The sequence below is a fragment of the Coffea eugenioides genome, chromosome 8, assembly GCF_003713205.1.
Source record: "Coffea eugenioides isolate CCC68of chromosome 8, Ceug_1.0, whole genome shotgun sequence".
NCBI lineage: Eukaryota > Viridiplantae > Streptophyta > Magnoliopsida > Gentianales > Rubiaceae > Coffea > Coffea eugenioides.
Genome location: NC_040042.1, coordinates 33624742 through 33642256, shown reverse-complemented (window position 1 = coordinate 33642256; position 17515 = coordinate 33624742). Strand labels below are relative to the sequence as shown.

General features: G+C 32.9%; 1 protein-coding gene across 1 annotated transcript; it reads right to left on the bottom strand.

The window, feature by feature from the left end:
• Positions 1-60: 60 nt before the first annotated feature.
• On the bottom strand, positions 61-4878 carry LOC113780599 (viridiflorene synthase-like). Its single transcript, XM_027326384.1, has 7 exons — positions 4759-4878; positions 3134-3404; positions 2659-3031; positions 2056-2274; positions 1370-1513; positions 775-937; positions 61-351 (listed from the first exon to the last, which is right to left on the bottom strand). The coding sequence occupies exons 1-7, from the start codon at positions 4876-4878 to the stop codon at positions 61-63; spliced, it is 1581 nt and encodes a 526-aa protein (XP_027182185.1).
• Between the last annotated feature and the right edge of the window lie 12637 nt (positions 4879-17515).

Genomic DNA, 17515 nt, shown 5'->3' with positions numbered 1-17515 from the left:
TAATGAATTGATACATAGGGCCAATTCCAATGGGAACTGATAATGTAACTAGTGTCATCCTCAAATAGACATGGAGTCCATAAGCATTGCCTTTATATGGGCTTCAATTCTACGTTGATCAGTGAATCCATCTCCACGGTGCTTGTAAACAATTTCGCAGGTTCGTGCTAGATTGAGAATCACTTTGAGAATTTCTCTTGGAATTGTAGTGGACCTTAAGCATTCCTCATTCATAACCTTCCAAGTGTCCTCACACATCTCTTCGAACTTCTCCATTGCCTCTTCCTCCGACACATTATAATCTTTCATGTAGCATTCAATTGCTGTACCACTGCCCCTTTCTTTCTCGAACTTGAAATGCAAAGAGTTTAAATAGATCAAAATTTTAATAGACATAAAATATGGGATCTCGAATAAGATGCACAAAAGGGTACTAACTATTGATAAAGCAAAAATTACATAAATAACAGAACTATATTTTGTTAAATTGATGAAAAGCATACGTGTCTGAGTGAATATGCATATTTTACGTGCGACTTTTCTCATAGAAAATTAATAAGATCCAGAAACAACAGTAATCATAAGTTTATACTAGGTTGATTGAGCGAAGCAGATAGAGGTTTGATAACAAAATGTACGATTTCATGATGAAGTTGGCCAAAAAACTAAAACGACGTGAAGAAATGTGATCAGTGAGTTAATCCATTTTGGAAATTCTATTTGTCGGCTTAGTCTTGTTTACCAATTAACTGCCAAAACATAAAAAAATCAAACCTTGTGACTGCTAACATCATTAGTCAACCTGGCATGTGTTGTCAACGCAACAAAGAATTTGGGATTAGTTGACATCCAGTTGATAACATCCTCTGAGGCACTATCCACGCCCAAGAAAGCTGCTGCTGACACTAAATAGTATCCGCTTGTGACCATTCCATTGCTGAAGTAATCAGGAAAAGATGGCAATTCATTCGCAAGAAACCACTTCGACTGAGTGAAACTTGTCCTCGCGTATTGTTTCCACTGATTAAAACCAAAGAATGGATGGAAATATTTGATTAGAAATGCTTAATCAAGGTGTTCAACAATGAGAAGTATAAGGATGATTTCTATGGGTTTACTGCATCAAAGATTTTGAGCGTCTTAATCTAGGCTTAAACACCATGCACTAAACTTTGTAGTCTAAAGTACATGAATTAAAAGTTTGACCGGTAGGTATATCAGTAAAACTTTTCTATGTTTTTCAGCCCAGCAATCGATTTAGCGTTGTAAACAAGAAGCTTTTAATCGATGAATTAGTAGCAGAGACACTTATTAAATATTAACACAGAGCATCAAATTAACATAGTCGAATAAATTAGCAACGTGATACCGTACTTCTTCTATATACTTGTCGAATGCAAAGGTTCTCTTCTTTTTAGCTAAATCTTCCTCAAGCTCTTTATTAAAATTCAGAAGCAAAGTGTAGGCTGCCTTCATGTAGTCTGAGAGTTGATCGATTCCACTGCTGTCCCACCTGCAAGCACAGAAAACTTACTATTTCACGGCAAATTGTTATGCAGCAACAATATAGAAAAATTTGTCTACTGTTTCTGTAATGGTTTGCTGCCACATAATTGGACAGCCAGTTAAATGATCTCTTTCTTCTTCTTGAACTTGCAAGGATGTATGGTTAATTTGGGTTACGATAAGAGGAGGTTCCGATAGAGCTATTTTAAGTTTAGGTCCATCCCTCTCACCTATAACAATAGTAATCTAATGGTTATGGTGGCTTGCTGCTTCTACAGCTACTGTGCTGAAGCCACCTATTCTGAGCATGCAAACCACAATGCATCCATCATGATTTTCACGATTTTGTCAAATGTCAATCTCAATGAATTCACGGACAGCCAATCATGTGATTTTTCCCCCCTTATCTTCTAAACTATGATTATTCTAGACTGGATTACAAATTTTCCCCTTAGCAGTATGCTGGTTTAACAAGACATCAAAGCACAGCAAGCTTGAGCAAAATCCTTAATTAGCATGACTACATAGTAGATGTACATATATGCATACCTTTCTACAGCTTCCGTAAAAATTTTGAGTTCATCTAGGGTGCCATACGCATCATAGGTATCATCAATCAGTCCAGCAAAGACTATTGCTTTTGTCAAAGTCATTCGAGCAAGAGAATATTGAGGTTCATAATAGGCTCCAACAGCCCAAAAGTAGCACTCCACAATTCTGTCCCTTGCGTATTTAACCTTCGATATGATGTCCAATTCCTTCCCCCACCTATTTTATCATGAATATAATCAAAAAAAGAAAACAGAAAGTTGCACGGTCATCAACGAAGCTGTCGAGCAGAAATATGGTAATATACACAAAGGCATTTGATGTGATAGTTAGGAAAAATATTGGAAAAGAGAGTGTTAAATCCACTAACTCTTTCAGTAGTTTGTGTTTCATAAAATTGTGGTAATTCTTAAAATGAAGGTAGTTTTCTTAATTAGGGCTTATGCGATCTACAAAGAAAATAGTTGGTATTGTACTGTCCTACAAAACTCCAAGTGAACCTAAAATTTCACTAAAAAGCATGTATTATATACTTGTGGTGTTATTGTTGATAACAAAATCTTAGACCCGCCCACTGGAGAGCTGGTGCCTCAATGGAAGTACCTGATTATCTCAGAAAGGTCTTCTTTATACAACATGTGCAACAAGTGGTAATCCAATTTGGCAAGCCTTAGCAGCAACCTGTTACTAGACTCATCTTCTTCATACATGGAGATATAACAATAAGCCTCATATCTTGGGATGCCCTTATGCAATGGCTGCTCAAGGGCATGTTTCACTTTTTTTGCAAGAGTAGAACCCACATTGGGAATTTCCCGTGTCAGATGAGTAGTTGTGAAAAAAAGGGCTTCTTCTAAAATTTTATCACCATGTGTTCTGACATGAGCAGCTTCATAAAGACTTAGGAGACCCTTTATGTCATTGCATAAAGATTCCTTAAACTTACCATTAGCATCAAGGAACCCATCAAAGATGCCTGGATGGAATTTATTTAGCCAATAATAGTTAGAAAAATTATTTTTTGTACATAGCCTAGTCACAATTTTGAAGCAGTCAATTTAGCAAGAAAGTAGTGTACCACAAGATATATTGAAACCATGTTGCCTGAACAGTCTGAATTGAAGTGCTGCAATCGATAAATCACACTCTGCATGCTTCTCAAAGTTGGTGTAAGCATCATAATATTCTTGTAGTTGGTCTTCAATCTTGTCGCCAAAGTGATACGAGATGCCAAGTCGTTCTATATTATCTATAAGATTGAATTTCTCCATCATGGGTTTTTCAATTGCCAAAAGCCTGCTCACTTCTTCCTTTAACATTTCAATTTCTTTGGCACACATTTCATATCCCTGAAACAGTCAGTCAAATCTTTCTTCATTGAGATCGTCAAATTGGTCTAGTTAAGTTTCTTCAAAAATTCAGAATTATAGAAACTAAACAGTAGACAGAAACAGCTCAAACCCTGTCATTGTAACATATTTGTTCCCTTCGAAGTTAAGTACATGTGTTGTTTTACGGTTAAATGGACAAAACTGCTATCAACCTTATTTTTTTATTTTTTTTTTCAACTGCTGTCAACCTTATCCCCATTAGCATTCTACCCCTTAGACTTTTCTATTTGGCAGTTAAAACCCTACTTGTTATTTTTTATGGAAGTACCCCTTCTACATTGATTACCTTTCCAGAAATTTTTCTATATTCTTTTACCCTTTGAATAGGTAAAAATATAAAATAATAATATATAGTAGTTGGTTATCTATTTGTTTTCTCTTGTTATATAATGACAAAATATAAGTTTTGGTTTTCTTAATGTATCTAAATTATTAGGTGTCTAGACTAAATTTGAATATTAATTACCGTAACAAGCATATGCTATGTTGCCTACCATGTATTAGTGATAGTAAAAACAAGCAAATACACATATTACAAGAAAAACAATACTATTAAATAAAAGAAAGTTTGATAAAATGTGACACGTTTACAAATAATAACTGGAAAAGGAACAATTAGGTAACATGAGAGAAGGGAGAAAAACAAAAAAAAAAATGCAAAGGAAAAGAGTGAAGGAGACAAGGAAAAAAAAATGATAAATATGGAGAAAATAAATATCAACAAAATTAAGCTAGCGAGTGTATTTTTCTCTAAAAAGAAATCAAGCAAGGTTTAAGTATCTACTTAAAAAGTTGGCGTGTACAATGCAACTATAGTAATGTTGAGGGAGTTTAATGCATGTAGCCCACCATGCTACTCAGAAAAACAAAAACAATGAATCAGTGTCAAGTCGTGGTTTATAGGAAAGGAAATATGACTAATCAAATGTTTAGTGCTCCTAGAAACAATATGTACATATACATGACTAGAGAGTTTATTAAAGTTGGGATCCTCTATATTGCTATCCGCTGCTAAATCCAGTACTAATCTCACTTATCACGTGAGGGTAAAAGAAACTTAAATAAACTACGCATGACAAGTTAAATAAATAGGACATTTGGTATAAATATAAAAGTGGCACTGAGGATCTGATGTGGTTTATTAAAACATAATCACATCAGCATTGATGGCAATAATTACAAAGGATGGGGAATCACATGAGATAATGAGGATGTTTGCCAAACAAATGTGCCACATAAATCATCCTTTGATGTTTGATCTATCACATATGCAACTTAAGTTCCCGAAGGAAAGGATCAAAGGAAGTATAACCTGCTTATCGAGAGTGAAAGAAGCGATGCAATTAGCCCAAATGTTTTCTGGGAAGTCTGCTAATTGGCGGACAATCTCATGCTGATTGTTCAAGGGAACGGCAGTTTCAGTTGAGGCCATTTTGTTGGGTGCTAGTTGGGGCAATATTCAGCTTAACTACGTGGTATCTTGCTATGACTACTTTGTTTGGTGATCAGCTAGAGGAATCCGTTTGCGTATTTATAGATCCAAAAACTCAAGTAGTTACGCATTAAAGGCTGCCCAGGTCTATTGGTTGGACTACATCTATGGGTTTGCCTAACCGGGTACTTGTTTTTTTCTTATTTCTTTCGTCCTACTTTGATAGTTTTATTTTCTGACAGGGTGTCGAGCCTGTTAAATAATAATTACTTACTCAAAAAAAATACAAATTTTGTATATAGCGGTGAGAAGGGTCGAATCCACAGGGACTGGGGATAATTCGTTTCTTCTAGAATTCAGCGCATGGGGGATTTTTGGAAAATATAAAATACTAATTAACTAACTAATGAAACAACTAATAGAAATAAACAAGAATTAATCAATAACCAATACGACTCTAGCCAAAGGTGCAACTTTTCAGACACGGTCCATTCAACTGATTATCGATGCAAAGATAATTCAATCACTCATTATTAGATTGATTATAGTTGTCATACACGCGATGAACAACCAGCCTTTCCTTAATTTCTCGATAGTTAAGGTACGACCGTTAACTATTTCTCTAACCAAGAAATAACCCTAGGTATGACCGTAGGATTTAATTACTCGATTGCATTAATAATTAGAAAAGCCCAACCCTAACCAACAAACACGTTACGAAGGTTTGTTTAAGTTAAATTATACGTTTTCCTAACATGAAACCAATCACACTAGTCGCCACTGGTATTAATCGATTGAACAATTACGGATTCAATCAATTAATTTGGCATTAAATCATTAGATTAATTCGAATATCGGACCCTTGACATTCAAATAACATAACAAGTATAAGCAATTAAATCAGGAAACGTACAAATACCAATGAACAAAAGAAATAAATAAAATTAATTCGATCTCACAGATATTTGGAACCGCGCCTTCAAGTTGGCCTTCGACTAGATGAGAAGTTTAACCACGCCGCATAAGTAAATCTCCACGCAATTCAATTGAATTCAAAGGCATCATTGTTTTCGCTAATAATCAATCACAATCGTCACAAAGCTTTGTTCCAGTGGTCTTAATAGAAGGAAACGGAAGAGAAACATAGAACAAAGAAAACGCAGGAACGGAACAAAGCCCAAAAAACGAAGAACTATCCCTATTCTAAACAAATGACTACCTATTCTCCACTACGTGGTCCCCGCCGGATAAGGAGCAAGCAACAACAAAAAGCTTCTAGCACTACTCGAGGGATTCCTTCCTTTTTGTTTCCTATTACTAGTAGGACTCCAATCTCCTAATCAGCAAAGGAAATGCAATCCGTTTGTAGCACCATGTGGGATCGATTATTTGAAGTCTCAATTGTCTCCAGAAAGTCCCTCATTTTTTGTAGTTTTCTGCTCCATTCCCTGAAATTAAGTCCAGACACCATATATAACCAAATATAAGTAGATATTAACAGTTAAAATAATATTTGGCAGGGACAAAGGGGAAATTAATAATAAAATAATCAACAATTAATACCCTATCATTTTCTCTTTTCATCCGTTTCAAATTATAGTTCACTTTTCAATTGAAAACTATAGTTAGCCTGTAATTTCTTTAAAGTATTCTTATTTAATGTATTTTGTTATCAGTGAATATAACCTACCTTATTCATTAATTGCTTGGATTCATGGCTTGTATGGTGCAACTTTTCATAGTATTGTTATTATAATTAATGTAAAGGTATATTGATTAGTCACACTTGTAATATTAATGTAAGGGTATTTAGGAAAATAATAAACTGGGTTTACTCTTCTAACAAAGTTGACTAATTTTTCTTAAACTATGTCCAAAAAAAAACCAAAACACTCAAAGTGGGACAAAGGAGTGTTACTTTCTGATAAAAGTAAAACTAATTTAGAAAAGTATTTAAATTTGAAGAGTGCATTAAATGGAGGTGTGAAGTTGGGTGCAATTTGACTGTAAAAGTTAGGTGTAATTTAACATAATATATCTATCATGCATAAAATTAATGCATGAACGTGGACCTTCATGGGCTCTTTTTATGCTTTTGAGCTTGGATGTTATTTTGGGTAGGAAGCTCAACAGATGAATAATTTTAACTGGAGGATCAGGGATGAACTTATTAGGTATTCAGAAAAACCAAAAATACCTATAATGCGTTGCCTCGGTTGGTGAGGGGAGATATTTCTTTAGATGCATCTGGGTTTCCAAATTTTCGTAGATGCTGGCGATAGGGGTTAATTAGATGTGGGGCAGGGTGTGTGATCTTGTACTCCTGGGGAAGGATTGGTCCCGAACTTTGTACTTTTTGTGGTTGCATTAACAATAGTTTTGTTTAAAAAAAAAGACAATTACATTTAAAACAACTACAATTAAAAACTAATCTACTACTCTAGAAGATATAAAAGAAAAATTACGATTAAGTTATACAAAAAATCCTCTTAAATTTTGGGATAAAAACCAAGCTTATGCTGAAATAAAACTCATGGATGAAAATAAAATAATTAGAGTTAAACCCATGAGGTATAATCCTACTGATCAAGATGAATTCAAAAAAAAAAATTAAAGAATTATTAGAAATTCCTTTAATAAGAGAAAGTAATTCTCCTCAATCTTCACCTGCATTTATGGTAAGAAACCATGCTGAAATAGTGAGAAATAAACCTAGAATGGTTGTTAGTTATAAACAATTAAATAGTGAAACCATATTTGATGGATACTTTTTACCACATAAAGAAACCCTCATAAATATGAGTAAAAGAAAGAAAATATATTCTAAATTTGATTGTAAAAGCAGATTTTGGCAAATAAAAATGCACCCTGATAGTATTAAATATACAGCATTTAGTACTCTTCAAAAACAATATGAATGGTTAGTTATGCCATTTGGATTAAAAAATGCCCCTCAAATATATCACAGAAAAATGGATAAAATCTTTAAAGATTATCCTTTCTTATATGTATATGTTGACGATATATTAATAGCTTCAAATTCAATAGAAGAACGTTTAGAACATTTAAATATATTCTCTGATTTATGTTTAAAAGATGGAATCAGATTATCAGAAAAGAAAGCAACAATAGGATTAAAATAAATTGAATTTTTAGGATTAGAGATAAATGGCGAAGGAATAAGAATGCAACCGCATATTTTGGAAAAAATACAAGCATTTCCTGATAAATTAGAAGATAAAAAACAATTACAAAGATTTTTAGGAACATTAAATTATGCATCTAATTTTATTTGTAACTTAGCAGATAAAAGAAAGGAATTGCAAAAATTATTGAAGAAAAATAATAAATATGAATTCTCTGAAAATCATATTGCTTTAGTAAAGAAAATAAAAGAGCAATGTAAAAATTTTCTATTTTTAACCCTACCATCTGATGAAGATAATCTTATATTAGAAACTGATGCTTCTGAAGAAGTTTGGAGTGCAATTTTAAAAACAGAAAATAATTTGTTATGTAGATATGCATCTGGAATGTTTTCGGATACAGAAAAGAGATATCACATAAATGAACAAGAATTACTTGCAGTAATAAGAGGTTGTCATAAATTTTACTACTTTTTATTACCCAAGAAATTTAAGTTAAGAATGGATAATTCTCAAGTAAGAGCATTTATTAAAAATAATATTAAACCTCTGCCTCAAAATAAAAGATTAATTAGATGGCAAATGACATTATCTGAATTTATGATTGACATTGAACTAATAAAATCTGACGAGAATTGCCTTGCAGATTTTCTTACTAGAGATGGAAGGCCAAATGAATAAGCAAACTATCCTCTTGGATAAAGTCTCAGAATTATCTGAGAAAATTGCTCAATTGCAGACGTCATTCAATGACGTAATGGATATTGTGAATTACCAAAATATAAATAATGAAGTTTCTGAACTTCTTATCAAGCATGCCCAAAAAGGCCAGAATACAGTCAGCCTTTACGATAAGGTTGAGGAATTATTATATGACCTATTCAAAAGGGATGAAATAGAAAATCTTCCCCCTTCACCGGGACAAGAAGATTGTTAACAGACTGAGAGATCTGGAAAAAATCCTCTCGATGATGGGATATCCTTGAAACCGGATTTTAGTCAGAAATAGACATTTCAAAGGATACCCCTAATGGATAATATAATTAATGAGCACCCGCTCGTCGCTGAATACAATTCTCTTATGAGAGAATTATATGCCTTACAAAATACAGAAACATATTATATGGATTTCATGAGGATCTACCCTGAAATAAATTGTGTGCAGGGATGTGATTGCAATTTTGTTCAAAAATGGTACAATTTTGGAGTAATCAATGCTATCTATATGACTACTCCAACCTTTGCTGAAATTTCCGATGGATTCAAGAAGGAGTTAGGCACATCTACCAAAATAATCCTACTTATGGTCCCAAGGAAATTTTAATGCTTAAAATTATTTTAGTTGGACCAGATTTTGAAGAATCAAATAGATATGATGCCTATCACCATATCAAAGTTATGAAACTTGATGAATTGGAGATAAAGGTTTACCCTCAATGAAAAGAGTATGAATATTTTTTCGAAGAAAAAATACATTATTGAAGAGCTCTTGAAATAAGAATTGTGTTGCAAAATCTAGAAAATACACCCAAGCAAGGATTTCGTACATACGAAGGAAACGGAGCATTTTCTTCTATGATGACTACATATGCGGGGAAGACTCCAGAAACAGCAATAAATTATTTAAATTGGAAAATACGCTTACTATAAAGCAGCAGAATAAAATCCAACAACAAAGTGATCAAGACTTTGTGCAGGATGAGGAAGTATAAAAAAAACACGTGTCCTGCCTGTACTAAAAAAGAAGATAAGGACACAGCATCAAGCATTAAAAGCATGGAATAAGACATAAGCACTTACATCACTCCCGAAATCCAAAATATATTACTCAAGTCTGCGGAATCGAAGAAAGAACGAATCCGTGGAAAAATCAATTCAAATCCGACATTAAAGTCTGCCAAACTCCTATATAAATAGGCAGACGCCATATGAAGAAGGCTGTTGAAGTTGAAATTAGAATTAGGCAAGGAAAGAAAATTAGAGTTGAGAAGAAATTGAGGGAATCAAAAGGTTCTACTTCCTGATTGTCTTAAAAATTTTCTCTCATGTATGGGAAATAAGGAGAGAGAGAGAGAGTAGTTTGCGAGGCCAATATCTTGTACTTATCTTTCTTCATTAATAAAAGAAGCAAGTTTCTTCACAACTTTCCATATTTACATCTGAGTACGCTTAGAGGTAGAAAATGAAACTAAGCTATGCTGCAAAACTCTGAAGCGGCCCTTAAAAGAAATCACTCTGGTGGTTGGAGGCTGCAATGCCCAAGTAAGAAGTCCTTGGGGAGGTAGCCGGAGTTTTGTCGGTCAAAAATCAGATCAAAGGTATGGAAGCGTGTTGGACCCATTTCTTTTGTTAATAAGAAATTGTGAGTCATGATTTGGTTTGCACTCTATTCTCTTGCTAGAAATTTTATGGAAAATATTTCAAATCTGATTAGTACCTTATCAATAAAAATTGTACATCCTGAATACAATTTAGAAATAAAAATATCTTTTGAATCTAGAATAATAAATATAGACATTATGTTAGCCAACCCAAGTTTAAATTTTGTTGAAGTAAATTTGGGCACCGAAATGGTACGTATCTGAGCCCAATGATCTCATGAATAATCCCATAAATGATCCCCTAATCCCCATAAATAATTCAACAATTCCCATAAATTATAGACTAAATAATGACGATGATTATATTTCTGACGAAGACTTTGATGCAAACCCAGTACCTATTAGATTCTTTAATAATGGAATAGAATTTGACGATTCTGATTGGCACTATCCATCTCCATAAAATGGAAGAATGTCAAATATGTGATTCTATGTTATTCCTTATTAAAGAATATGCATATCAGTTGCAACAATTAGATAAAAGAATTTCATATTATCAAGAAGAATGGCTTCATGTCACTTTGTACAATTGTAACCAAGTTACCTGCCATGATAGATACAAGATTTTAAGAGATGCAGAACATGAAAAATATTTAATAACCAATAGATATGCATAACTCAATAAAGAATTTACTGCTCATTATAGAGAAGTTCATTTAAATTCACCATGAATTCTTACGAAAGAATAACAAACTGTTTAGAATGTCAAAAATTTATTAGTCAAGATCTAGCAGCTAAAACTAAAATAAATAAGATAAGGCAACTTATTGTTAGATAACTCTACATGAATTTGGATAATTATAAAATAATAGAACCTGGAAATTTAAAAATAGAAAAGACTTATTTGAAATACAAAAAACAATGTTATACATATATAAAGATCTAAAGAAAGAAATTCAAATAATTAAAGAAAAACTAGAAAAAATAGATTCAGGAGAAAAAATTATAGAAAAAGAAATAAAACCACTATAGAATATTTAAAATAACATATTGCTAAAATAAAATGAGTGAGTCTGAAGATAATTTTACTTGCCTTTCAGATTCTGAAATAGAAAATATAAGTAATAAACTTAATAATCTAATGATAAATATAAAACCAGATATGAAACCAGAAATAAATCCAAACATAAATGATATACCTTCAACCAGTAGACCCGCATCCTCGTATGCTAGGCGTCAACCTGCTACAGGAAACTCATTCATTTCAACACTAATGAATATAGCAAAGCAAAAAGGCTATTTAGATAATGAAGGCTATACACTTTTATATAGAACCACACCTAAAAGTATATTTTCTTTTGGAACACTTTAAGATTTAGACTGTGTAAAAAATACAGAAGAAGCGATAGATAAATGGGAAATCGGTTTCAGATTAGCTGTTTCTATAAATAAATTATCATATGAAGAGTCAAAAGGATTTTTAGAAAGATCACTAGTAAATAGTGTCTCTCAATATTGGAGGACATTACTAGAAGAAACTAAATCAATAATATTCGAAGAAGAAAATGATGTAAATGGTATGATAACCAGAGCACTTGAATTAATTAGACTTGAATTTGTTGGTGAAAGAAGTTATTTTAAAGATGCTAATTCAGTCCAAAAATATACCGACACATTGCTTAAATTGACACTTTGTGAATGTGTGAAATAGATAAATATATCTGTGTTTTTCAAGATTATTATTACAGAACAGATTCAAAGAAAAGAGAAACATATTTAGAAATATTTTTCTCAAAAATACCTGACCCATGGGGTAAGAAATTAAGAGAAGAATATAATCCTGGAATTAAAGACACTCTAGAAAAAAGAATATCCCATACATTAGATAAACTAAGTAAAAAGTGTGAAGAATCTGTACTTTTTAGAAAAATACATAATTTAAAATATCAACTGAGACTATGTTGTAATAATATTAATATGCCTACCCAAATAGAATGTGACACTCCATATTATTATCATAAAATGAAAAATAGATATAAAAAGCGAAAATATTTTAAAAGAAAATATATGAAAAGAAGAAAAGCTAAATATTACAAAAGAAGAGAAAAATTTCCAAAGAAGAAAAAGATGTATAGGAGAAATAAAAGAAAAAGAAATATAACAGAATGTCAATGTTATTTTTGTAAAGAAAAAGGACACTTAGCATATCCATGTCCTAAAAAATTTAATAAAAAGAGATTTGAAGTAGATGATGATGTTGAAGAATTGATTAACAATAATGAATTAATAGAAATAAACAAATTTACAGAAATAGAGGAAGTTTCTTGACGGGTTTTTACTTTAAGTGCAAGTTTAATTCCGAATTTACACCCGTTGTACTGCAAGTATACAGGTCGCAATTGTAGTACGAGATGTGTATCGGGTCGATCCCACGAGGAGCAATCTAAAACAATTATTAGATACTAATTTACTCTATTATTTAGACTCACAATAAAATTAAGCAGAAAATTTAGAATTAAATTCAACTACAAGAGTTCTTAACTAGAAAATTGCAATATCTCAAGGGGAGTAGAATTCACTAAATATTAAGATCTAGGGATGTAGATTCCACATATAACACAAAAGATCTAAAACGAATGAATTTAACACTTGTTACTACTCTTGTTTAACCAAGGATTCATTTCCAACAATACCAAAATCACATTTTCATGATAACAATGGGTTAAAACAGATTAGTTTTTCCTAATCTCTTGGAAAATACTAAATCTGTTTTGTGCATACCTGAAATATAGATTTTATCCACTTGAATGTATTTCTATTCTCATGAATATACTACTCAAGCTCTACTTATGTCATTCCATTATTTTTACCATTTCTCAATGAGTAAAAACAATTATAAACCTGCTATTGGTGATCAAGCAACAACAAGTAATCCAACATACACAAGTAGATAAGTTAATACAAGACATAACAAGCATAAATCACAATCACTTCATATCATTTGGCCATAAGCTTCATCTACTCCCTAGATAAAGGAAATTAGCTACTCATGAATGATGAAACACTCATAACTTCATTAATGTAAATCATCAGGAATTACAAATACAAAAAGAGTAAAGAAAGTCTTAGCCAAGATATGGTAAAGCCTTCCAAAAATCTCCTTTGTCTTGAACTAAGATGATTACAAGATGGAACCTCAATTGCCCCTTGCAATTCCTAGGTAGAGAGAATATGTTTTTTTGTAAGAAGCTAAGCTCGAATGAATGTCCAGACCTCTCCCTATATCCCTGCATAAAAAACACTCAAAGGCTTATTTTTCCAAGTCAAATTCCAACTTTTGATTCCCCAAATCTAACTTTGTTATAATTGTCAATAACCAATGTTTTTGACTTGAAAATAAGCCACCTTTCTTGCCCTTTTGTCTTCTAAAGCATGTGCACCGAATTCCCTTGCATCTTATAGCTGGAAAGTGGTATGAACACAAGAGAATTGACTGAGTCAAATTGCAGAATTTCTGCTATAAAACGCGCCTACACAAAACGCGGCATAAACTCGCGTTTTCACTCTGGCCTTATTTCAACTGCGATTTTCTCCATGATAAAGGCCAAACTAGATTTTGTGCAAAACGCAAAAGTTGTAGCCCTTTGCGTTAGCTTTCCAATGCTTCAAGAATCATCTAAATCGGAGCTTTGTAGCCTGAGATATGATCGAAATACTGTCACCTGTTCAAACCTCTGTTTTAACTTCCGACCACAGAATGCAGCTTCTGTATTCCAACGTTTTGCCCATGAAGATGGCAGAAATGGATTTTGATGTCTTCATACGAATTGTAGGTCACTTTCTTAGCTTTAAAATGGTATAAAAATCACCTCAATCCGATATGTGTAGCTCCAGATATGGTCAAAATACTGAAGAGTGTCAAAACTGACTTGTATTGCATTTTCTCACTTGAACGTTTTTCACTTCATTCTTCTTGTTGCCACTTGAATTCATCACCAAATCTCTATTTTTTACCTCATTTGACATCCTTTGGTAATTGAATCATCATTCCTGCATAAAAATGAAGTTTTTACCATTAAAATCAATAGAAATGCAATATTATCCACTTTTACCAAAAATATATAATTTTACCAAAAACCTCTTTATTTTATTTATAAAACTAAATAATCAACTCAAAATTAACTAATAAAATGTACTTAAAAATACGTAAAATAAACTCTTATCAAATACCCCCACACTTGAATCATTGCTTGTCCTCAAGCAATATAAAATTCTAACCATCAATGATCCAAAAAAAATGAAAATAAACATATGTAGTATTTCAACTCCATTTCCTTGAATCAAGGTAAATAACCCTTATGTGATCTTTCCATTAAGTTCAAGTACTCATAATATCAAGCAAAGAAGAGCCAAGTATACCATAATTTTACCAATTCAACTCAACTTCTTATTTTTATCCAATTTCGCAAGCAAGCAACTCCTATAGTCAATAAAAATGCTAACTAATCTCATGATCAACTTCTTATTTTTCTTAAAAAGGGATTTAATTTACTTTTTATTTATTTATTTATTTATATTTTATTTTTTTAATATATTTTAAGGGTTAAATATTACTTAAGTTGTGAAAAATGCCTTTTGACGCGAAGATCAACATTTTTAGATGCAGATCCCCGGTTACTCAACATTTCACATACTCAAGTTGCTTTGCATACTCTTAATTCAAGTACCTTTTTACGCGAATGTCGACATTTGTAGATGCCAACCCCCGGTTACTCGGTATGAGAATCATTGGAGTAGAATAACCCCTTTTTTTTTCAATATATATATATATATAATAAAATTCCCTCTAAGAGTAATCATGAGAAGAGTATGACACTTATTAACCATATTAATTTCTTATCTTATAAAATTAGATAAAAAGAAGAATTTTCATCAAATATACAAAATGTAGGCATAATTTTCTCCACTTTACTAGATATACTTTCCTATAGATGTAAAAATTATAATCACATAAAAATCATTTCCAAATTTCATGAGAAAAGAAGTATCAAAACCGCATATATTTATTTTAAAAGGATAAGTGACAACATTTTATTTATTTATTATAGTTAATAACATATATGTGTATAAGGTTTTGGAAAAATTTTGACAGAGTCTCCCCTTAAAAGTGGACTAAAACTCCCTGCCAGCAACCACAAGTAACACCATTTAAGCACAAGAATTATATCAAACACAACTAAAACTACAAGTATCATACATATTTCTCCCCCCACACTTAAATTACACATTGTCCTCAATGTGTAGGGAAGAAATGAAACAAAAGAAGAAAAGAAAAGAAAGAAGTACTCCCCAAGTCAATGGCTGAGATCCTTATCAGCCACTAATCACGAACCACTGTCAAAATACAAGTACCTACCACATAGAAAACAGAAAAATAAAATGAAGTTAAACATCTTAAGTTCCACAAGTTAAGATAATTAGGCAAGCAAGTTCATCAACTAAAGATAGCTTCTGCAGTGTGCCAAGTCAGTCATCCCCCTCGGCATCATCGTCATCCTCTGCATCACGATTGGGCGGTGGATGAATGCCCAAATGATCTTCAATTCGGCTTAGACGATTATGGAGTACAAATGAAGATTTGTGAGTTGGGTAGAAGAGAAGAAGAAAAACGCGGCTGGAAAAATGGAAAAGTGAAGAAATGTTCTGGAAATCGCGTTTTTGAAGCAGAAAAATGAACCGAAAACGCGACTAAAAACGCGCCTTCAACGCGCGTTTTTAAAGCCGCGTTTTCTGCACAAATCTCGCAGAATTGAAAACGCGGTTACGTATGAAAACGCGACTTAAAGTCGCGTTTATCTGTGTCGCGTTTTCCAGTTTTGCTCAGGCGAGAAAACGCGACTTCCTCCAAAACGCGACTTCAAGTCGCATTTTAAAGGCTCGTTTTCTGTTCTGCAGGCGCAGAATTGAAAACGCGATTCTGAGAAACGTGACTTGTAGTCGCGTTGTCTTGGAAAACGCGTTTTCTGCTTCGATTTTTAGCAGAATTTCAACTTTTGAAAAATTACAAAAGGTACCCCAATGACTCAAAATGCATCATAGATCATTTGTTTGCCAATTTTAATGACTGGAACAAATGTAAAACATTAAAAACATGCATTTTACCCCTTTATAATGAATCAAAAACACCTTTAACGCAAATCGAGGGGTTGAGTTGTTTGATCAAAGTTCGCCTTTTTTGTACTCAATTGGTCATCCTTGCCTTCAATTGCCAACCCTACATTACAAAAACAACAATGTAGCTAAAACATTGATTCAAACCACAAAATCACACCAAGTTAACAAATATAACCTAAATATTGGGTTGCCTCCCAATTAGCGCTTTTGTTTATAGTCGTTGGCTCGACTGAAAAAGTTGAATCACTTTAGAGCATTAGAGAGCGATTTTCTCCCCATGGGTCGAAACTCCCGAACCAATCCACCATGTGGTGAACCATGCATTGATCTTCATAGTCCAATTTCCTCAAATGCCAAGGAGGAATATTAGACTTGTCATAGAGAGGCTCAACTTCACCTTGGAGTGGATTTTGCTCGTCTTTTCTGAATTGGCTCAACTTTTCACCATTTTCTTCATGGAATGGAGAATTTATTAAGCCAACTTCCATCCTTATCTTCTCCTCCTTTGTTCCTACACCATGAAAGTTAGTACCAAGGACATTTATAAATTTAACTTCTTCGGTCCTTTCTTGGTTAACCTTTTCATCATATGGCATATTAGAAACAAGAGCAGTAGGCTCTATATTCCCTTCTTTATTATCCAAATTGAATTCCAATTCCTCACCATTAACCCGTAATATAAGCTTACCTTTTTCTACATCAATTATAGTTCGTGCAGTGGCTAAAAACGGTCGTCCTAGAATAATTGGCATTCTCACATCTTCTTCAATATCTAAGACAACAAAATCCACAGGTATTATAGATTGTCTTACCTTTATGAGCACATTTTTCAAAATACCCATGGGACGTGTGATTGACCGATCCGCCAATTGCAATGTAATATTGGTAGCTTTTAGCTCTTGAAGTCCCAATCTCCGGGCAACCGATAACGGCATAAGTGACACACTTGCACCTAAATCACATAAAGCATTAGAAAAATGCAATTGACCAATAGTG